This window comes from Oryctolagus cuniculus, chromosome 20 (genome assembly GCF_051225735.1).
Source record: "Oryctolagus cuniculus isolate XC-2025 breed Fujian yellow rabbit chromosome 20, ASM5122573v1, whole genome shotgun sequence".
NCBI classification, from domain to species: Eukaryota; Metazoa; Chordata; class Mammalia; order Lagomorpha; family Leporidae; genus Oryctolagus; species Oryctolagus cuniculus.
Window position 1 is genome coordinate 42,282,643 of NC_142886.1, and position 27,128 is coordinate 42,309,770.

Here is a 27,128-nt window from a genome sequence, read left to right on the forward strand (position 1 = left end):
GACTGCTGTTGGCAGCAGGGGCTGGCTTGAGTGGTAGTCGGGGCAGGTGTCTGGTGCGGCCACCGTACTGGAAAGCCTGGGTTCCAGTGTGGCTCCACTCGCAGTGCCAGCTCCCTGCTAATGCACACCCTGGGGGCCAGCAGGGGGTGGGCCTGCTATCCATGTGGGAGACCCACATGTGGAGTTCCAGCTGCTGGCCTCTTCCTGATGCAGCCCTGGCTGTAGTGGGCATTGGGGAGGTGACCCAGAGAATGGAAGACACCTCTCTCTCTCTCATTGCTTTTCAAATAATAAATAAACACAAATCTTAAAAATATGATATGTATCTTAATTTTTTTACTTTGACAGGCAGAGTTAGACAGTGAGAGAGAGACAGAGAGAAAGGTCTTTCTTCTGCTGGTTCACCCCCCCAAAATGGCCACTACGGCCGGCACTGCACCGATCCGAAGCCTGGAGCCAGGTGCTTCCTCCTGGTCTCCCATGCAGGTGCAGGGACCCAAGCACTTGGGCCATCCTCCACTGCCCTCCCAGGCCACAGCAGAGAGCTGGACTGGAAGAGGAGCAACTGGGACTAGAACCCGGCGCCCATATGGGATGCTGGCACCACAGGCAGAGGATTAACCAAGTGAGCCACGGCACCCGGGCACCAGCCCCAAAAATACGTGTCTCAAACATAGCAGGAGCCGATGCGGCCGGAGCTGTGACATGGGCTGGCCTGGCTGCAGTTTAGACGCCTCACAGGCCTGAGCCCGGGAATGCCAGCTTTGTCCTTGTCACTTTGTCACTTCAGCAAACGCTTTCAGTGAGCTGCTCTGGGGCCCCTTCCCGGGGCTGGGCCGTCTGTCTGTGCAGGGCTGCAGTGGGCCCAGCGCTGGCCCTCGTCTTTCCAGCCACCCTGAGACCCACAGGGGCTCTGTGCCAGAAGTCAGGCGACTCCGAGGTGCCCAGGAGCCTGCCCTGAGGACGGGGGCTGTGAGGGCGGAGGGCGACCGACTTCCCGTCGCAGCTGGAACTGACAGCTGTCAGGGTCGACGCAGCCTCTGCCCAGAGATGCTGCTTTCTTGCACCAGCGTGTTTGGGGCTTCCGTGCGCAGCCAGGGCGGAGCACTGCTGTCGGCGACGCGGGGATCGGGAGGGCCAGCCTCAGTTTCCCCACATGTGAAGTCAAGGGATTCGGCAGTGTGTTTCTCCCACCTGCAGTCCTTGGTGGTTCTAAGGATTTTGTACAGCCCTTTACACACTTACATGCACACACATGTGCACACACACATGCACATGCTCACACATACTCTCACACACATGCACACCCTCATACACACCTGCTCACATGCACGTTCACACTCATACATGGGTACTTACTCTCGCTTATACACATGCACACACTCATAAACACATGCTCACATACACGTTCACACTCACACATGGGTACTTTCACTTACACACATGCACACACATACACGCACACACATGCCCACACACTCACACAATCACATGTTCACACATACACATTTGCACTCACATACTCTCACTTATACACATGCACACACATACACGCACACACATGTCCACACACTCACACAATCACATGTTCACACATACACATTTACACTCACATACTCTCATTTATACACACACACATGCATGCACACACATACTCGCACACACATATACACATGCACACACTCATACACACATGCTCACGCACTCACATGATCACACATGTTCACGTGTGCACTCATACTCATTTATACACATGCATACATGCTCACACATTTATACACATGCACACATATGCCCACACACTTATATACGTGCACACACTCATACACACATGCTCACACACTCACACGATCACACATGTTCACACTTATACACATTTGCACTCACATACTCTCACTTATACACATGCACACACATACACACATGCACACACATACATACACACATGCCACATGCTCACACACTTATACACATGCACACACTCATACACACATGCTCACGCACTCACACGATCACACATGTTCACACTTATACACATTTGCACTCACATACTCTCACTTATACACATGCATACACACATGCTCACACACATACACGATTACACACGTTCACACTTATGCACGTGTATACTTACTCATACACATGCACACGTGCATGTACACACATACACGCACACACATGCCCACACACTTATACACGTCCACACTCATACACACATGCTCACATACTTACACGATCACACACGTTCACACTTATGCACGTGCATACTTACATACTCTCATACACATGCACACACACATGCATACACATACATGCGCACACATGCTCACACACTTATACACGTGCACACACATATACATCCATTCACACATGCTCAATGCTACAAACTCTCACATATACACACACACTCATTTTCACGTGTGCTCATACTCCAAATAAACATAGACATGCACACACGCACACACATGCTCACACAAGTCCCATGCATACACATATGCACTCACACATCCTGCACACACACATGTGGGCACACACACTGTCACATATGCATTCACACACATGCTCACACACAGTCTCACATATACACCTGAACACCCGTACTCTCACATCTGCCTCTACACACATGCTCACACGTGGTCACATACACACACTCACAGACCCACACACACTCACATATACACATTCACACACACTCACTCCTGACCCCAGGCCCTTTGCTGCAGGCTGACATGCACGCCACGTGTGTCTAGGCTGGGCCTCAGGCCAGCAGCCCCTGCCACGTGGCCTCCCAAAGAACTCACCACTGCTAGGTTCCTGCCCTAATGAGTGTGCTTGGAGAGTTTCCCCAAGCAACAGTGGAAAAGCAGACAGCTCTGGGGTGTCCAGGCCAAAAAGGGAAAACACACTCACTGTGCATTTTGCTTTGGGCTGTTGTGCGGTTGGAGAGGAGGGGACCTGCAGTGGCCGCTTCATTCTCTCCCTGAGCTTTCTCTGTCCCAGCGGCCCTGAAATCAGTGGGTCTTTCCAAAGCCCACGCCCACTGAGGTCGCCAGGGAGAGAATCCCGTCGCTGGCCACACAACCTCCTGCTTGCATCCATTTACTCTCGTGCAAGCCGTATGAGCAGGAAAGACCCCGGGCACTGATGCTGAATAAGCATCTTCTAGAAGGTAGGATTCCCTACTCTTGTTTACAGGCTGGGAAAGCCAGCCCAGAGAGGGCAAGTGACCTGCCAGAGAACACAGAGCCCTCTGGCGTCAGAACTGGGAAGTGTCCCCACTCGTGGCCCCGTGCTCGTAACTCTGCCCCCACTGTGGTTTGGCGAGGTGGGATCCCAGCTCTTCAGAGAAATCAGAGACCCAGCAGCTTGCACAATTAGGGGAGAGAATTCTGCTTTCCAGGGGGCCTAGCCCAGGGCTTTGGGGAAGCTGACGAAAGGAGAGAAGAGACAGAGGGGGAGCAGAGGGCATAGCTGACTCAGCCCAGGTTGGGTACGCTGGGGCCCCGCCACGTGTGTTCATCAGGGAACGTTATCAGCCAGGGGAGTTGACCATGGACTTGAACGTGAACTGCTCCATTTGTAGTAATGCCAGGGTCCTGAGATGAACAGAGAAGGGCCCGTGCCTGCACCTGTCATCTGCGTCCCTCCTGGCTCACCCTGGCTCATGCCCCCACGCAGGGCTGGGACTTGAGGTCCAGAGCTGCTGGGTCCGGTGCCTCGTGTCCCGCCCACTGCCTTTCTGATTCGTGGAGTGCTCCCTGAACGGCTGAGGACAGGCACGCAGGGGGCTCAGTGCCACTGTCCTCAGGGGTGCCAGTGGACAAAGGGGGGGAGGGCTGGGAAGGAAGTGCCCCCTGTTGGTGTTTATAACATATCAAAGGCAGCAGTGTGGCCTTTTCAGCCATCCTCTGAGGCACAGGATTAGCAGTTAATGCTTTTAGCTTCAAACAGCCACAAACCCAGTGGGTGGTAGCTTATTCCATGAGGGTCCTTGGCTGACCTGATGAGTAATCTGGGGTCGGGACCAGTGCGGCTCAAGCAGCTCAGTGATGTGTCCGGCACCCAGATCTCCAGGTTCTGTCACATTCGCTGTTTTCCCGTCTTCCAGGTGTCGGCGTCTGGTGCTCAGGTTTGTCCCCCTATGCCGGCAGGATGCCAGCTGTAGCTCCAGGCATCCCAGCCATCCGTCTGTGCAGTGGGCCTAACATCCCGATGTCTAAGGCCCCTAGCCTGCTGCCTGGCATGGAGCACCTGCCCATCTAACATTGGAGGGGTAGGGTGATTGGAGCTTGTGGATTGCAGTGGTCACAGCCCTGATGTGAGGGTCGCTGGTCCTGTGTCCTTGTCCTAGCCTCAGGAGGTCTTTTACCCACCTGGGGTCTCGGTTTCTCTGGCTGTAGAGTGAGGGGCTGGGCCACATCACTGTTTCCAACTTCCCCACAGAGCTCTGTACCCCCAGCAGCAAGAAGGAAGAGAAGGGGGGTACACCAAGGCTAGGACATACCCCTGCAAAACAAACCTCCCCAACACACACAGCTCGAAACAGCCGTCATTCTGATTCAGCAGTCCAGACTGGGCTCAGCTGAGCAGTTCTTCTGCTGGGTGCTCCTGGGGTCAGCCGTCGGACTAATTGCCTGGAGCTGGATGGTCCAGGATGGGCTCACTTCTGTGTCCGGCAGTGGGTGCAGGCTGTTGGTTGGGCCACACAGCTCCAGGACATGACAGCAGTGGACCAAAGAGCTGGGTGTGGGAGCCGGGAAGTCTCAGGAGGTCTGGGCCCAGAACTGCACCTTGTCCTTCTGCTGCATTCTTTTGGTCAATGGCAGTTTCAAGGCCACCCTCCTAAGGGTGGGGAAATAGACTCCCTTGATGGGAGGAGCAGCAAAGACTTGTGGCCATTTTTGATCTGTCACATGGGTTTAATGCTCTTTGAGTCCTTTTTCCTGTCTCTTTTTTCAGTCTTGTTTTAAGCACAGTGGTAATCTTGTTAATTATTATAATGTATTTTCTCAAATGAGATTACGTACTTGGAATCTTAGCAAATGGTTAAGTTCCCAGCGAATGGTGGCAGTCCTTAACAATACTAATGATTACTAATTATTTACTTGTTTTTATTTAGAAGTCAGAGTTACAGTGAGAGAGAGAGAGAGAGAGAGAGAGAGAGAGAGATCTTCCATCCTCTGGTTCACTCCAGGACCGGGCCAAGCTGAAGCCAGGAGCCAGGAGCTTCTTTTGGGTCTCCCACGTGGGTAGCAGGAGCCCAAGCACTTGGGCCATCTTCTGCTGCTTTTCCCAGGCCTTAGCAGGGAGCTGGATTGGAAGTGGAGCAGCTGGGACGTGATCCAGCACCCTATGGGATGCCGGTGCTGCAGGTACCCATAAGCTACAACACCAGCCCCCCTTTATTTATTAAGGGCATACTGTGTACCAGGCCTTTGTACACAGGGTCAGCAGTTCTCACCGCCACCCTGAATGATGGGTATTCTCATGCTCACGTTCAGGTGAAGAAATTGAGACTAGGAAGTCAACGGAACTTGTCCTTGGACCTACACACAGCTCCTGCGTGGCACAGATGAATGCATTTTCAGTAGCTGACTGCAGCGGGGAGAGTGAGAAGTAAGGGGGTGGGGGTCTGGAGGAGTTGCATGTAGAAGCCCCACGGTGCGGGGGAAGGAGCTCGGGTGCCCACCTGCAGCTCTCCCGAGCATAAGCTCTGCACACCTGGCGTTGGGAGGACAGGAGCGCACACGCAGCTCCCAGACGGGTCTGCCCGGCACTGACTTGGGTTGCGTTCTGCTAGGTTGAGGGTGTGGAAGGCAGTTGCCATAATCTAGAATGTTCTTCAGAAGTCCCTGCCACACAGTGGCACTGTTTTTGAGTTGCTGTCATGGTGGCCTCCTACAAGGGCCTTCAGTGAGCGGCTCAGCAGCCAAACCTCCCCAGAGGGGAACAGGATGGACGCTCTTATTCCAGGTGGCCAAGCAGGCCACTGACCGCAGTGGGCACCCACAGCCACCTGGGCAGGAAGAAGCCACTGCGGCCCACCTCAGCCTCCCTCCCTGCCCAGGGCTCGGAGCTCACGGCCCCCACCACCCCCAGGCAGTGCCTTACGGTTTCAGATAAGAGCCCCGTGACTGCCCTGGCACAGAGAGGCACCGCGTGAGGACTCTGTGGTCACACTGGAGGCGGGTGCTGGGTGTGCAGAGTCGGGGGCCGCAGAGTTCAGCCTGGGGACTTTCCAGCCCTGTTGAAACCCTGCCCCCCAACCAGTAGATAACCCGGGTGCTGGCAAGAGACAAGCAAGGTGCTACAGCACCCGCTCTGATCTGCACATGCCCTCTGTGTGGCCTTGAGTCTAGCCAACCCCTCTGTACCCCAAGTCTGCGGCCTTTGCAGGGCCGAGAGAACACAGTGCTGGCGGGTGTAAGGTGCCGGGCTCAGAGCGTGAACGGCAGCCCAGCCGCTGCCTTAACGCCGAGCCCCTCGCCCGCCACTGCCCCACCCATCCCCACTGTCTGCGCATCAGCTTGCTTGGGCCGCTCTTGTCCTGCCTCTGGAAACCTCGTGTCCCGACCACGAGGAAACGCCTTCGCAGTCTTTTTCACCACACACACACACACACACACACACGTGGCGACGGGAGCCCAGCTCCAGACAGAGCCTGAGACAGGGAAACCAGGAGCAAGTGGAGCCCGGCTCACCCCAGGCAGCCGTGGGAGGCGGGGCTTTGCATTCTGTGCACCTGCTGCGTGGCGGAAGGCGTGGTACCTGCATTTTCAGATCGCAGCCCTGAGGCCCAGGGGTCACAGAGATGGAAGCTGGCTGCTCAGGGCCTGTGGGCTCCTGCCCGTCTTCTTTCCTGCTTCTGACTGGGAGGGCAGAGGACGGGGCTGCATTTGAGCAAAGTGACAGAGCCTGGAGGTGGCCCCATGTGGCTGTGAAGGGCTGGTTAGGCCGCAGGGCAGCGCAGGTTGCTCGGGTGGGTGGAGGCCCGCAGCCCTGTGGTTGCCTGGGGAGAGCTGGATGGGGGCGGGGTCCTGAGGGGAGAATGGAGCCAGTCCTTGGGAGTAAATGGCCCGTGGCTCCTCCCCTTTCTGTCTCTCTAGTACACGATTATTTTACTACAGGCCAGCGTCTTCTGTTTCATTCCTTTCTGTTTTGTTTTTATTTACTTACTTTTTTATTTATTTGAAAGGTAGAGTTACAGAGTGAGGGAGAAACAGAGAGAGAGGTCTCCCATCCACTGGTTCACTCCCCAAATGCCTCAATGGCCCTGGCTGTGCCTGGCAGAAACCAGGAGCCAGGAGTTTCTTCCAGGTCTCCCACGCAGGTGCAGGGGCCTGAGGACTTGGGCCATCTTCTACTGTTTTCCCAGGCCATAACAGAGAGCTGGATCGGAAATGGAGCAGCCAGGACTTGAACTGGCGCCCAAAAGGGATGTGGGCAGTGCAGGTGGCAGCCTAACACATGGCCCCTTTCTGTTTTATTTTTAGAAGCTTGCAAGTGACAGTCACACTAACGGGCTGTGATCCACAGTTTGAGAAACACGGCCTGTGCCTGGGCCGATGCCTCGGGTGTGCAGGGAGCTCGGCCTGCACCTGTGCCCACAGTGCCCGGGGAGCGCCCCCCGAGAACACGGGGCCCCCAGACTGAGGTCAGGTCAGGATGGCGCCAGCCTCAGCTGCGGCCCTGGCTCATGGTTGGGGCCCAAGTTTGCCTTGTCGACCTTCCTGAGGGCACCCCGACTCCTGCTCGTCTCTCTCCTGTGTCCTACTCAGGGGAGTGGCCCGGGGGACACCACAGTGTTCACTCATCACACACACACACATGGACACACTCCCACCCTACTCACATGTGCACACTCATACCCCCACCCTCACTTGTACACACGCACATGTGCACACACACATGGTGAACACATTCTCACACCCAAGACACGCTTCCCCTGGGACCCCAGTGACCGCACACTCTGGGGGTCCTGTGGGACTGCCTACTGAACCAACCTGGGCAGGGGTCCTGGAACCCCCACATTTGTAGCCGGTTTCAGGAGGAGTGCTGGCAGTCTGGGGAGCCCAGGTGTGGCTGGCACGTGAAGGAAGGATGGTCCTGCGGGGGTCCCCCACACCCCACTCTCACTCATATGTGCACATATACACCTCCACCCCCACTCACATGTGCACACACACACACAACCAGCCCTTGTTCACATGTGCACACACCCTCACATGTGCAACACTCCCGCCCTCACATGTGTACACAGTCACACCCTTGCTCACATGTGCACAGTCGATCACATGTGCACTCACACCCCCAGCCCCACTCACATGTGCACACACACCCTCACATGTGCAACACTCCCAACCTCATGTGTATACACACTTACACTCCCACATGCCCTCACGTGTGCACACACTCCCACCCTCACATGTGTGCAGTCGATCACATGTGCACACTCACACTCCCTTCACTCCCATGTGCACATACACACCTCTGCCCCCACTCACATGCACACACACTCATACCCCCACCCTTACATGTGCACACACACACCCCCATGCCCACTCACATGTGCACATACTCACACCCCTCACATGTGCAACACTCCCACACCCTCACGTGTGCACACACTCCCACCCTCATGTGTGTGCACAGTCACACCCTTGCTCACATGTGCAGTCACACTCAGACCCTCACATGTGCACACACAGCCCCACCCCCACTCACATGTGCACACATTCGCAGTTACGCCCTTGCTCGTGTGTACACACACTCACCCGCTAACATCAATTCTGCAACACCAAGTTGGTGTCCAACAATTCAGTTTGGACCCTGCCCCCTGGGACTCAGTGCCGACCCCACAAGTTCAGGCTGGGCCCCCGCAGGACCATCTTCCTTCATGTGCCAGCCACACCTGGGCTCCCCAGACTGTCAGCACTTCCTCCAAAACCGGCTACAAGTGTGGGGGTCCCAGGACCCCTGCCCAGGTTAGTTCAGTAGGCAGTCCCACAGGAGCCCCAGAGTGTGGGTCATCGGGGTCCCAGGGGAAGCGTGTCTCGGGTGTGAGAGTGGCTCGGCACTCGCAGGTTAAGAAGTCTTCACAGGGCGACTGGAGCCCAGTCTCTGATCCTTCTCCCCCGTCACCCCGTCATGCCCAGGCGGGCCGGACAGGTACACCCTCTAGTCAGGGGCTCAGCCAGCCCCTCCCCAGAGCCGAGGGTCCCAGGGGTCACCTGTGAGCATCAGCCAGGCGTGGTGTGGTTGGGAAGTGCTTGTTGTGAGCAGCATCAGGAAACCCCCAGGGTGTGGAGCTCCGTGCCAGGAATCCTACACAAAGGCCAGCTCTGTAACTTTTATTACTATTCTGCCACACTCACACATACCCTCGTGTGCACGCACGGGCACACTCCGAGTGCCTCACCTCTGCTGGTTCCCACGGGCCGGGCGGGCAAGGGGGCAGCTCAGTTGGGCACCTCTGCAGAAGGGGCAACGTGACCCCTTTTCTCTGAAAGGCGACAGGCCTGGTGTCAGTCCAGTGTTGCTGCAGCTCAGAGCAGAGCAAGGCCGTGCTGGGAGCCGAGCGTCTCCTCTGAGCAGAGAGCAAGGCTGCAGGTGCCTCCTCTGGGCCCCCGAGCAGGGCCCGCTCCAGGCTGGCGGCACCCCGCCTGCCTGCATTTCCACCCCAGATGTCGCTCCCCCTCTTCGTGGAGGAACGACACAGGACCCTGCGCTGTTCTTTCGTCTGCTCGGCCCTCCCCGGGTTTGCTGCTGGTTCTTCCCGGGTTGGCTACTATCCCTTCCACCTCCGTGGAAGGGCAGTTCCCCCTGGCCGCATTCCCCACTTCCGCAGGGGAGCGGCACACCGCCGGCCGGCTCTCTGGGGGGCTGCAAGGGTTCCCTTAGATGTTCCCCATAGATGTTCCTGGTGCATGCCGTCTCTCTCCTCCTTTATAGTCCTCCTCCGCCAATCCCAACTCGGCTGCCCACACGCCGAGTACGCTGCTCTCCAATCAGGAGCAAGTCCTACAGTTTATTGGTTGAACTGGAGGCAGCTGGGTAGAAGCTGTTTTCTCCTCTCCCAGCGCCATACTGTAGGAGAGCAGATGCATAGAATAAGTCTTAATTCCAGTAACTTAGTCTAGTCCGAGCTGCTCCCCACAGAGGAGAGCAGATGCATAGAATAAGTCTTAATTCCAGTAACTTAGTCTAGTCCGAGCTGCTCCCCACACCAGACACACCCTTCACGGGTCTCATGCTGTGTCCCCTGGCCTGACCTCAAAGCCAGCGCCCCACTCCGTCACTCAGGCAGACGAGAAGTTGAGGGCCCAAAATGTGGGGTCCAAGGCTGAGCTGAAATCTCAGCCAGCACTCCCAGCCCCCTGAGCCGGAGCGTTCCTGGCTGCTCTCTGCCTCAGTTTCCCCCAGATTGAGTGAGAGAAGTGGAATCGTGGGAGCTAAGGCAGTGATGTTTGGGCTTGGGACAGACCAGGGAGGCATTGTGTGCCAGGTCACAGTGCCACCAATGGTAGTGTCAGCCATGGACATTTTAGCATAATGACTTGATAATGGGCCTGAGGTCGCGGCTGGGACACGGTCAGCGGTCACGTTGGTGTTTTGTGACCCATCGTAATGAGACAGCAGTACGAAGGCTAGTAGTCACTAACAGTGGCAGCAGAATGTGGGGCAGAGGGGCGGAGGCCAGAGGGAGCTGTAGGGGGCTAGGAGTGCTCCCCGCTGGGGGTGGCCACATCCTCACCCTTGGGATGCCCCAACCCCCCTCTGCCACGGGCCAGATTCCTTGTTTCCCAGCCTGTAGCCCCAGACCGTGGGGTCTGGGTAGGGGTGGAGGGGAGGGGAGCATTGTGACTCAGGCCCTCCCCTTCCCTGGGACAGCTGCCCCCAGAGGGCAGGGGAGATTCCAGGACGTGTCACCTGGCAAAGAAGGGTGCCCTTGGGCGGGGCTGGCCACCTCTGAAAAGGATGGCTTATTTGTTTATTTGTTTAAAGTTTATTTTATTTATTTGGCAGGCACAGTTAGAAAGAAGCAGAGACAGAGATAGATCTTCCATCCACTGGCTCACTCCCCAAATGGCCCCAACAGTCAGGGCTGGACCAGGCTACAGGCAGGGTCCAGGAACTCCATCTGTGTCTCCCACGTGGGCGCAGGGGTCTGAGTCCTTGGGCCACTCTCTGCTGCTGTCCCAGGCTCATGAGCAGGGAGCTGCATTGGAAGCAGAGCAGCCAGGACTTGAACTGGCGCTCTGATAAGGGATCTGGCATATCACAAACTGCAGCTTAACCCACTGCCCCCCTGTGCTGGCTCTGAGAAGGAGGTTTTATGAAAGGCATCTGAGTGCCCTCCCTGACATGGCCCTGGGAGAGCAGTGGCCCTGGCTGGGGTTAAGACCTCAGCTAGCGTTGGTGGTGGGTGCACTGGCGTACTCTCGGGGCCCAGGGCCATTGTGTTATCAGAGTGAAATCAATCCACAGGAGACGAGAGCCACCTTTGCCAGATGGGGCTGGGCCTGTAAGGAGAGGTCTCTTATGTGGGGGCTCCTCGCACCCATTTTGGGGGCTGCACCCAAGAGCCATGAGACCTTGTCCAGGCTGACCTCCTGGAGTGGGTCCTGCGGCCAAGTCCTCAAAGGCTGTCCCTTGGTCAGTCGTCACAGCAGCCTGGGGATGTGGTCCTGTTAAGATGGGAGTGCCTGTCTGTTCACCCATGAAATGGGGGTCACCCTGGGGGCCCAAGGGTCCAAGGCTCTTCTCCTGAGGCAGAAAGAATTCAAGGATGGAGACATGATGTTACAGCAGGAGAGTAAAACTTAGCAGCAAAACAAAAGTGCGCACTCACGATGGAGTGTGGGCCTGAGCTGGCGGGAGCGCAGCCGCAGGTTCGGGGCCCTGGTGAGATCTGGAGACACAGCAGGTGCAGCTTCGGTGAGGTTTTCCAGGAAAGAGCCGGGATTTCCAGGGATTTGGTGACTTCTGAAGAATTCTCAGAAGTGTCATGGCGTCAGGTGCATGATGGGAACGGGAGTGTCAGCTCTGGGAATTTTACTGTAATGACCACAGGCCTGGGGGTGTGGCTGGGACTCAGTCAGCAGCCATGTTGGGTGTTTTCAGCAGGTGCAGACTTTGACTGACAGCCTTATTGTGGCCACACGGGGAGTTTTGGAGGGCACCTGTCACACCAGGGCGCAATGTTAAGCATTTTAGCCATTTTCATTTTTGCAGGGGAGGGGAGAGTGAGATTTGCCAATATCTGTGACTGTCCCAAACCGCCTTCCCAGTGCCTACCATGCAGCCTGACTCCCGTCCACTCACCTTGGCATCAGCATCTTGGGATGGGGCCCAGGAATTGCACGCATCCCCCGCCCCATGGACTCTGGCCACAACTCCCTTTGAGGAGCTCTGATTTGCCTGAAGCTCTCAGTGGGCAAATGAGTACCTGAGACGCAAGGAGCTTCCGGTAGGGCGTGGACTCCAGGCTCCTGGGGAGGAACCAGTTCTCCTGAGCGATGTGTGACTGCCCCAGCCACCACCTCGTCTCGGGAGCCTTCCAGAAGGCATCCGACACTTTGCTCTCCTCTATCCTCTTCCCAGACCTTTTAAAAAATGATGTATTTATGGCCAGCGCCGCGGCTCACTAGGCCAATCCTCCGCCTTGCGGCGCCGGCACACCGGGTTCTAGTCCCGGTCGGGGCGCCGGATTCTGTCCCAGTTGCCCCTCTTCCAGGCCAGCTCTCTGCTGTGGCCCGGGAGTGCAGTGGAGGATGGCCCAAGTGCTTGGGCCCTGCACCCCATGGGAGACCAGGAGAAGCACCTGGCTCCTGCCATCGGATCAGCACAGTGCGCCGGCCGCGGCGGCCATTGGAGGGTGAACCAACAGCAAAAGGGAGACCTTTCTCTCTGTCTCTCTCTCTCTCACTGTCCACTCTGCCTGTCAAAAAAAAAATATTTATTTATTTATTTGAAAGTCAGAGTTAGAGGAAAAGACAGAGAAAGAGAGAGAGAGAAAGATCTGCCATCCGCTGGTTCATTTCTCAAATGGCCGCAACAGCCAGGGCTGGACCAGATCAAATGTAAGAGCCAGAACTCCATCCAGGTCTCCCACGTGGGTGCAGGGGCCAAGCACTTGGGCCATCTTCCACTGCTTTCCCAGGCACATTAGCAGGGAGCTGGATCGGAAGTGGAGTAGCAGGGGCCCGGTAGGATGCCGGTGTTGCAGGGGGAGGCTGCCCCACAGCACGGCCCCTCAGGCCTTCCAGTCACGGCCCCTCCCTGTCTTGCTTCCAGATGTTCCTGGTGCGCCGCGACTGCAGCCGGAAGCACCTGGTGCTGTGTGTCCACTTCCCTTCGCTGCACGAGGGCGCGTCCGAGGTGCGGGAGTACTCCATTAAAGAAGAGAAATCCAGTAAGTGCCCTCCTCCTCGTTCTCACTGCCACCACATGGCCCGGACAGAGGCTGCACCTGCCAGCCTCAGCCTCTCCTGCTGCCGGAGGTGCTGAGGGCGAGGAGGGGAAAAGCTTGCAGGCCTCTGGAGTGGCTTGTTTTGAACTCTGCTCATCGCTAGAACTCTGTGTTCATTTCCACTTAGCACTGGCGTGCCCGTTAGCTGTGCGAGGACGCAGGAGAAAGTCAAAAAAGAGCAGAGATGTCCGAGCCCCGGGGCCAGCTCAGCAGATATGCACATATGGCTCAGCAAATACAGCTCAGCAGAAACTCATATAGAGCCCAGCATATACACACATACAGGTCAGCATACACACATACAACCCAGCATACACACACATACAGCTCAACACATACACACATACGGCTCAGCATACACACACATACAGCCCAGCATATACACACATACAGCCCATCATATACACACATACAGCCCAGCATACACACATACAGCCCAGCATATACACACATACGGCCCAGCATATACACACATACGGCCCAGCATACACACATACAGCCCAGCATACACACATATACAGCCCAGCATACACACATATACAGCCCAGCATATACACATATACAGCCCAGCATATACACATACAGCCCAGCATACACACACATACAGCCCAGCATACACATATACAGCCCAGCATATACACATATATTTTGCTCAACATATACGTATATACAGCTCAGGGCTAGCTCAGCATATATGCAAACCATGATCCAGGACAAGTCAACCTCTGAGCCTTGGCTTTCTCACCTGTGAAAAGGATGTAATGGCTCCTGGGCTGTTTGTCAGGGTGTAGCAGGTGAGCACGCTGCCAGACAGAGCACTGTGTGTGCGCGGGGCTGCAGGGACCTGTAAGGATCTGTGTGGGGCCCGGGGCCAGGGCGGATGTACCCTGCTCCACAGTGCCATCAGGTTGGGCCCCTTCGCGCTGCCAGGCTCGGCCGTGTGTCCCGGCTCCCCCTCCTCGGGGGCCATGGGTGCACCTGCACCTGTGAGCGTAGGCAGAACCCAGGCAGTGTCCCTAGCGCCGGCTCACACCCACCTCCAGAGGACCCAGGCTGGGCGGGAAGCTCTGCCCTTGGCTAGCAGCTGAGTGGCCACTGTGGAAGAGGCTCCACTGGACACCCTTGGGATGGTTTCCCAAGAGGCACTTGTGCTGGACACCGGTGAGATGTGAAGGTGGCCAGAGCAGAGCCCCCGCCTCCAGGGTCTCCAGTCTGGCTGAGCCGGGACAGGCGCTGGCCCTTCCTGTGCATAGTAACCAGTGTCCCTGTGGAGGGAGCTGTGGCTGAGGGCCACGGGGGATGCAGGTCTTGGGGGGAGGGGAGCAGAGAGGAGGGGACATCCAAGCTGCATCCCAAAGGAGGGGCATTTGTCTAATTCAAGGTTTATTTTCAAGCCGGTGCCGCGGCTCACTAGGCTAATCCTCCACCTAGCGGCGCCGGCACACCAGGTTCTAGTCCAGGTCGGGGCACCGGATTCTGTCCCGGTTGCCCCTCTTCCAGGCCAGCTCTCTGCTGTGGCCCGGGAGTGCAGTGGAGGATGGCCCAGGTGCTTGGGCCCTGTACCCCATGGGAGACCAGGAGAAGCACCTGGCTCCTGCCTTCGGATCAGCGCGGTGCGCCGGCTGCAGTGGCCATTAGAGGGTGAACCAACGGCAAAGGAAGACCTTTCTCTCTGTCTCTCTCTCTCTCTCACTGTCCACTCTGCCTGTCAAAAAAATAAATAAATAAAATTTAAAAAAAAAAAGGTTTATTTTCAGCCCCAGGCTTGGACGAGGAAGTCCTGCTATGCAGGAGTCTTTCCACAGAGACCCAGGCCCACACAGAGTGGGTAAGGTGCCACTCACGCCTTTGTGTGGGATGTCCACTCTTCTTATTTTTTTTAAGATTTATGTATTTATTTGAAAGTCAGAGTTACACAGAGAGAGGAGAGGCAGAGAGAGGGAGAGAGAGGGAGAGAAAGAGAGAGGTCTTCTATCCGCTGGTTCACTCCCCAATTGGCCACAACCACCGGAGCTGTGCCGATCCAAAGCCAGGAGCCAGGAGCTTCTTCCAGGTTTCCCACATGGGTGCAGGGGCCCAAGGCCTTGGGCCATCTTCTACTGCTTTCCCAGGCCACAGCAGAGAGCTGGCTTGGAAGTGGAGCAGCCGGGACTTGAACCCGTGCCCACATGGGACACCGGTGCCTCAGGCCAGGGCATTAACCCGCTGTGCCACCGCGCCGGCCTCCACTCTTATTTTTTAAGGTTTATTCATTTATCTGAAAGTCAGGGTGAGAGAGAGAGTGCGCGAGAGCGAGCAACAGAGAGACAGCGAGAGATCTCCATCCACTGGCTCACTCCCTAAGTGGCCACAGCAGCCTGGCAAGGCCAAAGGCAGGCGCCTGGACTCCATCCACTCCTCCCATGTGGGTGGCAGGAACTCAAGCACTTGAGCCATCCACTGCTGCTCTCTGGGGGCAGAACAGCAGGGAGCCGGGTCATAAGCAGAGCAGGGAGGACTCGAGCCACCGCTGCCGTATGGGATGCCAGCATCACACGTGGCGACTTAACCTGCTGTGCCACGCTGCTGGCCCCGGGACACCCGCTGTGTGCCAGGCCCTGCTCTGCTGTTGGGCACACAGGAGGAATGACACAGCCCCTGCCTCTCGGAGTTTCCACGTGGGTGGAGAGGAGACGGCACATCAGCGACCATGTAGGGTGTCAGACTCCCTGTCGGATGGGGAGTCTGGCGGAGGAGCACACGGGAGCACGGAGGAACAGTGGCTGCCACAGTAACAACAGAAGGTGTAACGGCTTAAACCTGGGATTCCTGATCAAAGACCCGACTGACGGAGCACTGCACGCTCGGCAGGTGGCCTCCCGTTCCCTGCAGTTGACGCCAAGCACAGGCTCTGGAAGGGGAAGCGGGGGCTTCTGGGTGGGTGTATTACCTGGGCTCCCATCCCATTGGCTAGAACTAGTCATGTGACTAGACCCACCTGCGGGGGAGCCTGGGAAATGTAGTTAAACTGAGTGCCCAGGAGGAAGCGGAGTGTGTGGGTGGACTGCCGGGAGTGAGCTCACTGGGGAGTGTGCAGCCAAGGTGAAGGTTGGTCTTTAAATGACCCCTGTGCCCCGTGGAGCCCAGTGGGGAAGAAAGCGTGGGGTCCTCAAAGAGGGAAGGGAGTGAGTGCCAGTTTTCCTGGACCAAGTGGGTGGTGCAGTCCGGTGACCGTGGAAGGGGTCGGGCTGCTGGGGCCTCTGCTGCCCTGTAAGAGCCTGGCTCCATTCTTCCCCAGCCAGGGGAAGGCATCCTTTGCGGGGGCCGCACAGCTGATGGCCTCCTGAGAGATGATGCCCCCCCGCCGTTGACCCACCGTGGGGCCAGCGTGTGAGTCCCGCCTCTTCCCGAGAGAGGAACGCGGCTTCCCTGCGGTCCTTTAGAGACCTCGGGGCCGCTGTGCTGCTGAATTCCAACCCCAGCGCTGGGGAAGCTGCTGGAAGCGGCAGCCTGGGCCCAGAGCCGGGGGGGGTGGGGGGGGGGGTGGGGGAGGTGTTGAAGGGCAGGGCAATCAGGAAGGCTTCCTGGAAGAGATCACAGGGAATCTGGAAGCTCTGCCTTCCCCCTTGGCCCGGGCTCCTTTGCCACCTCCAGGGTCATCACTTCTGGGTCTCTCCAGCCCCGTCACCTCCCCTGGGAATCAAGGTCAGATCCACCTTGACGTCTCATTTCGGATCAGGGCTGAAGAGTCGTTAAATCAGGTCTCCTCCAGGAGCTGTTGTGGTAGGGGGAACGAGACCTCAGTGTGGAATCCAGCTCAATCCTGGATCCAGCATGGGCTGCTGGGAATCGACAGCCGAGGAGCAGGCGGGGGTCGGAGGAGGAAGAAGACAGAGGGGCGTCTCGGTGGGCGGGGAGGATGCGGCTGCACCAAGGCGACAGGATTCCTGCTGCTGGCAGTCCAGGGCCATCAGCCGCCAGGGGGCGGGGCGTGTGGGGCGGCAGGGACCGGATCACATATCCTGGGGATCGCATATCAAGGCTGGGGGTTCTTGCTCAGCCCACTTTGCAAGCTTCCTGCTGAAACTGGATTTCACACGGAAGCACACGGGTGGGCCTGGGAGAAGGGTTAGGAGCCTCCCTACCATTCCATCGAGCAGAGGTTTGTCAAGCCCCAGAGACAACGGGGCGTTCGGGGAAGGAAGCCGCTTGCTTCTCTGGGTTCCTGTCTTCCTCCCAGGCCACTGTGGACGAATCTCATTTTCCACTTTGACACCTTTAAAACCTCAGTGCTCAGGGCCAGGCTAACCCGCTGCCTGTGTTGCCGGCATCCCGCTTCAGGGCACCAGCTCACATCCTGCCAGTTCTGCTTCCACTCCAGCTCCCTGCTGATGCAATTGGGAAGGCAGCAGAGGAGGCCGGAGTGCACGGCCCCTGCCATCTACCTGGGAGATCTGGGTGGAGCTCCAGGCACCTGGCTTCAGCCTGACCCAGCCCTGGCCTTGGCAGCGTTTGGGGAGTGAACCAGCGGATGAAAGACCTCTTTCTCTCTCCTTCCCTCTCCATCACTCTGCCTTTCACATAAGTAGAATAAAAATCTTTATCTATATAAAACCGCCATGCTCAGGTTTGCTAACACGATGAGCAAAACCAGAACCCCAGATCCTTTGTGTAGCCCACCTCTTGCAGTCACTGGTGCTGCGCGCTCATCGCCAGCTCACAGCTGTCATCTGCAGTTTCTGTTTGGCTCTTTGGTTTCCCCACTGCTCCCGCCTCCTTCCCCAGGGCTCTCCGCCAGGGCCAGCCTCGGGCACACCAAGCGAGAGCCCGTGGTCCCTTTCCCTGCCTCCGTGAGTCCCTGTCTACTCACTCTTGCTCCCGCACCCCACTCTGTGGCATAGACTCAAGCTTGGGCCGGAGTCTCTGCTTCCCAGCTCTGCCTGGGTGACCGCGGGCCAGTCACTTTCCCTCTCAGCCTCAGTGTCCTTGACCATGAGAGGGGAACGGTGCTGGTGCCTCCCCAAGGGAGTGGCAGCTGCAGTCGGGGTGGCTGGAGGAGGAAGTGAGCAAGGAAAAGGCCCAGGCCCGGGGCCGTGTCTTGGGGTTCCCCACGCAGAGCTGAGGCGGGGGAAGGAGACGAGGGGATACCCCGGGAGTGGGCGGTCAGGCTCGTGTGTGGCCCCAGTCCGCTGCGAGCAGGGAGCACGGGGACCATGTCTGTGTGGGTTCCGGGCGTCCTCTCCTGTCTGTGAAGGGAATCTTTGACACAGCCTGCACCGGGCAGCCCAGGCTAGTCCAAGCTAGCCCAGGCTAGCCCAGAGTGACCAGCGCAAACCCCTTCTGTGACGTGCCCACTGACCCTCCTGATGAGAGCATCGGCGTGCTGCAGCACAGGCTGAAGGAGCAGCACCCAGCAGCACAGGGCAGGAGGGGGCAGAACTCAGCGCCCGGATGGCCTGAAAGAGCCCCTTGGCGGTGGCAGGTGCCACTTCCCTTCACATCTCATTGGCCGCGACAGGTCACGTGGCCAGGATGGACATCCAGGGAAAGTGGATGGGAACTAGAATTCCCCCGGGGGCATGTGGCCAGCAGGGGGCGGAGCAAGTGTTGTGAGCAAGTGTCATCCTCTCCTGTGTCCCCCAGGAAGACTGATGCCAGGGTCACCTCTTGGCCTTACTGGAACCCCCCCAGGGCCTGCTGTATGTGTGCGGAGGGAATGGAGCCAGCGGGGGCCAGGGCGAGGGGTAGGGGGCAGGGGATGACGGAGCAGGACAGGGGGTGGAGGGCGGTCAGGGTGGCTTCCCGGCGGCAGCCCTGCCCCGGATGGGCCAAATGAACCCCTTGGCCAGGGGGACACGCCAGCTCCAGTAGCCCTTTTCCGAAATGCTTGGGACCAGAACTGTTTCAGACTTCGGGATATTTGCATATACACAAGCAGACTGAAGACTAAAGATGGAATCCACGTGTTTCATAGACACGTTATGCAGAAAGCCTGGAGGTGATTTTACGCAATATTCAAAGTCTTTAAAAGAGGCAGAGAGAGAGAGATCCCATCTGTGCTGCATTCCTCAAATGCCCACAACAGCCCCTGACCCAGGAAAGAGGCCAGGAGCCAGGGCTCAATCCAGGTCTCCCCAGGGAGGGCAGGCACCCAAGTCCTTGAGCCGTCACTGCTGCCTGCCGGAGTCAGCATCAGCAGGAAGCGGGAATCAGGAGCGGGCCCCAAGTGTCAAACCGGATGCTCTGATGTGGGGCGTGGGCATCAATCACTCAGCCAAGTGCCTGCCCCGCGCTGAGCTGTTGGTACACCTCCGCTTCGACCGTGAGCCGTCACGTGAAGGCAGGTGTGCAGTTTTCCACTCTTGGCACCAAGCGCTTCTCTCAAAAAGTTGCAGATTAGGGATGCTCAGCCTGTAGCTTCTTTCTCACTCATGGGCTTTGGATGTGGTGACAATGACATTCACATGATGGCATGAAAGTCCCTGGGCCCTATCTCTGGGAGAGGAGCCATGGGAAAGTGATGGACAGCGTGGTCTGGCCCGCGTGGGGGTGCCCCCAGCACTGCCCATTGCACCATGCAGTCTGTGTTCCCCAGGGAGCCCCAACTTCACTCCCTGTCCCCTCTCCTGCCCAGCTGCACCCCGGCTGCCTGGCAGCCCAGCCAGTGTCTCTTCCACCCCCAGCAAGTCTTGCGCTCGCTGGAGTGTGGCTCAGGTCCGGTAGCTGGAGTTGACAGATTGGCTCTAACCTGGGAATGCAGCCCAGACATGGGCCGATGTGTGGACCCGTGGTTCTGTCCTCTGCCCGGCAGGGGGCTGTGTGGATCCTGTGCTGAGTGGCACCCACGGTTCTCTCCCCTGGGCCGAGGGGCTTTTGGGATTCTGGACGAGTCCTCCCCGCAGCAGAGTGGCCCCGAACGCCTTTGTGTCTCCGCGCTCCTGGTTTGACTCGTCCCCACATGGGATGTGGCCTGCATCAAGATGTGCTGAGTCTGTGGAGAGAGGCCGGGAGCAATGCTGGTTGTTGGCAGGGAGAGGCGGCCTCTGGGCCTTCCAGCTGAGGCGGCCTTGATTGCATACAGCTAAGTCTTGCATTCTTGTCCTTAAAAGCCTCTTCGAGAGCGTGAGCTTTGGAAAAGCTGACGGTTCTGGATTTCTCTTCTGCTCTATCACTTCATGATATCAGGCAAGTTACTGAGCCTCTCTTTGAATCAGTTTGTTCATCTGTAAAACGGGCACATCTCCAGTGCCACGTGCAGTAGGCATTCAAGGTGCCAGCAGTTCTCATAAGCTCTGGGGATGAAGCAGAGTGCAATTCCCATCTTTTTTAAAAAATACTTATTTATTTACTTGAAAGTCAAAGTTACAGAGATCTGCTGATTCACTCCCTGGATGGCTGCAATGGCTGGGGCTAGGCCAGGCCGAAGCCAGGAGCTTTTTTGGGGTCTGCCATGTGGGTGGCAGAGGCCCACGTGCTTGGGCCATCTTCTGCTGCTTTCCCAGGTCATTAGCAGGAAGCCGTATCAGAAGGGGAGTGTGGGGAGCAACTCGGACTAGACTGTTACTGGAGTTAAGACTTATTCTATGCATCTGCTCTCCCACAATATGGCGCTGGGAGAGGAGTAAACAGCTTCTACCCAGCTGCCTCTCACCAACTTGACAAGCTGCAGGAGCTGCTCCTGATTGGAGGAGAGCAGCGTGCTCGGCGTGTGGGTAGCAGAGTTGGGATTGGTGGAAGAGGACTATAAAGGAGGAGAGAGACAACATGCACCAGGAACATCTATCTGAAGGAACACCTGTGCAGCCCCCGAGAGAGCCGGCCGGCGGTGTGCCGCTCCCCCGCGGAAGTGGGGAAAGTGGCAGGGGGAACCACCCTTCCACGGAGGTGGAAGGGTCGGTAGCCAACCCGGGAAGAACCAGCAGCAAACCCGGGGAGGGCCGAGCAGACGAAAGAACAGCGCAGGGTCCTGTGTCGTTCCTCCACGAAGACGGGGAGCGACAGGGGAGCGGCTGGGTCACGAAGTGGCAGCCATACGGGATGCTGGCGTCGCAGGCAGCGGCTTTGCCCACTGCCCCACAGCGCTGGCTCCAACAGTTCTCTGAAACCTTTCATTTCCTGGAGCGCCTCGCGCCCTGAGAGCCCCTGCTGGAAGCCGGTGTCTCTTACACTGGTTATCACCCCCGTGATCCTGGCTCGGATAGCCACTGCTCATCCCCTCCTCTTCTCAGCATTCCCTTTCTGCTTCCAAAGCTGGGGGAAAAAATTACGTCATGCAACAGTTTAACTCCAAAAACCGTACTGGGGAAGTTTGGCGGATTTCTTTCCGTTCTTTTAAAGGAGATTTTGAATCCTAGTGGTGTCTCTAGTTTTTTTTTACCCTTCATTTTTTTTCACTCTGACATTTTATTACGAGCTTTCTCCGTGTTACTAAACATTGCCAAGATTTTGCAGTGCGTTAGATCTGTGCCAAATGGCTTCTGAAAGAGATAAGACACAGCCGCTGTCCCTGGAGCAGTGGGAAGACAGACGCGTGCACGCTTAGCCAGAAATCCCAGCGCTGTCCTGGGTGCTAGGTAAGCCTGCACATGGCGGGCACCCACACCGACGGCCCTTGACTGCGGGCCTGGGAGGGTGGAACCGACAGTGAGAGAGAAACCGGGGAGCAGACGTGATCCCCTGGGACCACGGCCTGCATCATGTCTCAGAGGCAGCAAAGGGTGAGGCGCTGGTGGGTGTGATTGGAGGTGAGGCTGGGAGGGTGGCACTCAGCGGATCCCCAAGGGCCCTGACCACTGCCCCAAGCCTCTAGGGACGGGGTTTGTAACACCATGGGAGGCAGCACCAAGATTCTGAGCAGGAGGAAGCGTGATCAGCCTCAGCAGAGCTCAGGAGCGTGGGAGCTGGTGGGACCGGGGCTGAGCCAGGACGGGGGTGGTGAGCGAGGGGTTTGAGAGACCTGGCCAGGGTGCAGGTCTGGAAGGTGTCCCAGGAGCTGGGATGGGGGGCTAAGAAAAGGGGCAGCCGTGGCCCTCTCAGCTGGCCGGGGCCTTGGGGAGAGTCCTAGGTGCAGCCCACGTCTCTAGAAAAGTGACCGTGGGAACTGTTTGGCTCCGGGAGAATCAGATGCAGGAGGGGGTGTGTGATAGAGATAAAGAAAGATCTGGAACACAGGGCCTCGGAGGCAAGAGAGGGAGCAGATGCACAGGAAATGGGCTAGTGCCAGGGTGGCCTTGGCCTGTGTGTGCCGGGACTGCAGGGCTGGGCAGCTCCGGAAGACACATCTGAAAGAGGGCAGCCCGGCTCAGCTGTGTCGGGGGACAGGGCCTCTGCACAACCACAGCTCTGACTACAGGAGAGGGTCAGGGGTCAGGGTGCAGGCCCCAGAGGACAGAGGGGGCTGGGTGGGGGTGAGCTCAGTTCAGCATGTAGCCATGTGTGCAAAAGTACCTGTTCCTATAAAGAACAGAAATTGCTTATCACAAGTCCCGGATCAGGTTGCTGGCAGGTGCAGGTGTCTGGTGAGAGCTGCTCTCTGCTCCAAGGTCGCACCTGTGGCTGCCTCCGCGGGAGGCAGGAGCCCTGCGCCCTTCCGTGCGGAAGGTGGAAGGGCAAGTGAGCTGATTCCAGGGGAAGTCTCGAAGGGCCTCAGTCCCATGCATGGGGGAGGAGCCTCGTGGCCTAATCACCTCCTGATGACTGCATCTTCTGTTTTTAAAAATTACTTATTTACTGTTGTATTTGAAAGGCAGAGTTAGAGAGAAGTGAGGCGGCAGAGGGGTGGTCTTCCGTTTGCTGGTTCACTCCCCAAATGACTGCAATGACCAGAGCTGGGCTGATCCAAAGCCAGCAGCCAGGAGCTTCCGCCAGGTCTCCCCCACAGGTGCAGGGGCCCAAGCACTTGGGCCATCGACCACTGCCTTTCTCAGGTGCATTAGCAGGGAGCTAGATTGGAAGTGGAGCAGCCGGAACTTGAACCAGTGCTCCCATGGCAAGTAGAAGCTTCACCTGTTGTACCTCAACTCCGAGCCCAGGAGAAGGTTTTTAACCAGAGCCTGATTTGCTGGAGTTCTGCCAGACTTAACCAGCTACAGCCCATTCTAGCTAGGCAATCCCAATAAAAGGCAGGGAGAGGGCCGGCGCCGCAGCTCACTAGGCTAATCCTCCACTTGCGGCGCCGGCACCCCGGGTTCTAGTCCCGGTCGGGGCGCCGGTTCTGTCCCAGTTGCTCCTCTTCCTGTCCAGCTCTCTGCTGTGGCCCGGGAAGGCAGCGGAGGATGGTCCAGGTCCTTGGGCCCTGCACCCCATGGGAGACCAGGAGGAAGCACCTGGCTCCTGGCTTCGGATCGGCTCAGCACACTGGCCGTAGCAGCCATTTGGGGGAATGAACCAACAGAAGGAAGACCTTTCTCTCTCTCTCTCTCCCTGTCTCTTTCTCTTTTTATGCCTCTGTAACTCTGCCTTTGGAATAAATAAATCTTAAAAAAGGAGATCCTGGAAGTAGTCAGAGGGAAAACATCTTGTGTGTAGAGCAACAGTGTGACCCTGCCCTCAGGACCCGTGCAAATGAGAGTGGGCTGCCATATTTAAAGTACTGAAAGAAACGTCTCCAAGAATCTGCGCCTATGAAATTACCCTTCAGAAGTGAAGGGGAGGGGCGGGTGTTCGGCACCATGGTTACGACGTCCACATCCCCCCCGCCCCCACATCAAGGCCCAGCTGTGCTTCTGTGGATTCCAGCTTCGTGCTAACGCACACCCGGGAGGCGGCAGGTGAGGGGTCCCTGTCACCTCCATGGGGGGCCCACGTGGAGCTCCTGGCTCCTGGCTTAGGTCTGGCCCAGCCCTGGCTGCTGTGTGCTTTTGGAGAGTGAACCAGCAGAGTGGTATCCTAGGCAAGAAGGTAAAATGGAACCATAAGACGCTCAGAGAGACAGAGAGAAAATTACAGAAGACAGAAAAAGTGGAAATAAAAATAGGACCAACAAACAGGACATGGAATAGAAAATAGTAACAGAGTAGCTATTAAAGAGATTGTTACAGTGGATCAAAAAATAAGACCCAGCTATATGTTGTCTACAAGAAACCACTTAAAATATAAAGATCCATATCCATTACAGCACGGGTGTTTGTCTCAGTGGTGAAGATACCGCGTGGGTTTGTCCACATCCAGGATTGGAGTCTCTGGGTTCAAGTCCCAACCCTGCTTTAAAAAAAAAAAAAAAAAAAGATTTATTTATGTATTTGGCAGGTGGAGTTACAGAGTTACAGACAGAGAGAGATGGAGAGAAAGGTCTTCCATCCGCTGGTTCACTCCCCAAATGGCCACAATGGCTGGAACTGAGGCAATCTGATGCCAGGAGCCAGGAGCTTCTTCCACATCACCCATGTGGGAGCAGGGGCCCAAGGACTTGGGCCATCTTCTACTGCTTTCCCAGGCCATAGCAGAGAGCTGGATGGGAAGAGGAGCAGCCAGGACTTGAACCGGCACCCATATGGGATATTAGCACCTCAGGCGGAGGCTTAGCCTACTATGCCATAGTGCCTGCCCCCCAACCCTGCTTCTGATCCAGCTCCCTTCTAATGGCCTGAGAAAGCAGCAGCAGATCGTCCAAGTGCTTGAGTACCTGCCAACCACATGGGAGACCCGGATGAAGCTCCTGGCTCTGGGCTTCATCCTGGCTCAGCCCTGGCTGTTGCAGCCACTTAGGAAGTGAACCAGTGGATGGAAGATCTCTCTCTCTCTCTCTCTCTCTCTCGACACTTTCAAATAAATAAATCTTAAAAAAAAAAAAAAAAGGCTAGGGGAGGAAACAGGAATGGTTATATTAATTTCAGGCAGAGAGAAGTCCAGGAAAAGCTATCAGGAGTAGAGACGGGTATTGCGCGGGTGTGAGGATAAAGGGGCCAGGGCTTCGGGAAGACAGAGCAGTCCCTGAGCGCGTGCCTAACCGCTCCAAAACGCCAGCAGCAAAGCTGGCAGAACAGCGAGGAGAAACAGCGGACTCCGGCACGTTGGAGACCTCGGCGCCCTCTGTCGGGAAAGGGCAGATCCGGTTGGTGGGGACTCAGCAGAACTGGGCACCAGGGCTGGTAAGCTGGGTGTAACCGACACCGGGCACCACGGCTGGTGAGCTGGGTGTACCCGACGCCGGGCACCATGGCTGGTGACCTGGATGTACCCGATGCCGGGCACCATGGCTGGTGAGCTGGGTGTAACCGGCTGCTCCACTTCCGATCCATCTCCCCGCTAAGGCACCTGGGAAAGCAGTAGAAGATGGCCCAAGTCCTTGGGCCCCTGCACCCACATGGGAGACCCAGAAGAAGCTCCTGGCTTCTTGACTCAGCTCTGGCTGTTGGCAGCCATTTGGGGAGTGAACCAGTGGATGGAAGACCTCTCTCTCTCTCTCTCTCTACCTCTCTGTAACTCTGTCTTTCAAATAAATAAAATAAATCTTTACCAAAAAAAAAAGAAAAAGAAAAAGAAAAACACTTAAAGTTTGTAGGATGCAGCAACAGCAGTACCCAGCGGGAAATTTAAACCTGGCTTCCCGTCCAGTTTCTCCGCTGATCTGACTGTAAACTAAAGCCCATCCTGTGACTTCCGGGCCTGGTTCCCCCAAGCCTCACGGTGCTGTTGAAGACACCGTAAGGAAGCTGCTGGGAGGGGCGCGGGAGAAGGTGATGTGAGCACCCCCAAAGCCTGGCAAAAACGCCAGAGAGCTGCTTCCTGCTCCGGCCCTTCCTTCCCGAACGTGGGTCACTGGGCTGGCGCGAGACGGAGTCGCTGTCCCCAGGAAGCCTGAGTCTGGCCAGCGAGGCAGGGTTGCCACACGGTGTGATCAGAAGGAGCCGAGGGAGGGGCCCGGGGAGAGAGAGGGTTCAGGGCCCTGCACTGGCCAGGTCCTGCCCTGAAAGCATCACGGGTGAGCGAGTGGATCCACGCCAAGGGCGGAAGAAGCACACCACGTGACTTTGTGAGTGCGTTGTGTCCGTGATGTCCCCACGTGGACGTCCACCCTGTCCTGAGCAGGTCACCCCACCAGAACACTTCTAAAGAGGTTGCCGGGGGACTCAGCTTTGGGAGGCAGCGTTATAGAGAGGCAGAGGGAGAGAGAGGTCTTCTACCCACTGCTTCACTCCCCAGATGGCCCAACAGCCAGAGCTGTGCTGATCTGAAGCCAGGATTCAGGAGCTTCTTCCGGGTCTTCAATGCAGGTGCAGGGCCGTCTTCCACTGCTTTCCCAGGCCATAGCAGTGAGCTGGATCAGAAGTGTAGCAGTCAGGACACGAACCAGCACCTGTACAGGATGCTAGCCCTGCAGGCAGCGGCCCCACCCACTACACCACAGTGTTGGCCCCCATGCTTTGGGAGTTTTACCCAAAACAGGAGGTTGACTTTCCTCTGAGTACCTCTGGCTCATGTTCCAGCTTGGCTTTGCCCTGGGTGGTCCCAGGTATCTTCCCTACTAGGACGTACGAACAAAGTCAGAACCAGGGTGAGCTTGTGCAATGCCTTGGGTGCGTCTCAGTGCACTGGATTCTAAGCCAGCTCCACTGGTAGCTTGCTGTGTGACCTTAAGCAAGTCACTCAGTGTCTCTGGGCCTCATAGCAGAAGGGACTCTTGAGCTCACCTGGCAAGAGATAGATACAGAACGCCGTGTTAGAATAAAGCCTATAC

General features: G+C 57.0%; 1 protein-coding gene across 1 annotated transcript in view; it reads left to right on the forward strand.

Moving 5' to 3' along the window:
• The window catches only part of RIN3 (Ras and Rab interactor 3), a 117,096-nt gene that overhangs the window by 41,287 nt on the left and 48,681 nt on the right, over positions 1-27,128 (forward strand). The window contains exon 3 of the mRNA XM_051826438.3: positions 13,297-13,414. Coding sequence (XP_051682398.3) covers positions 13,297-13,414 — 118 coding nt within the window. The remainder of the gene's footprint in view (positions 1-13,296; positions 13,415-27,128) is intronic.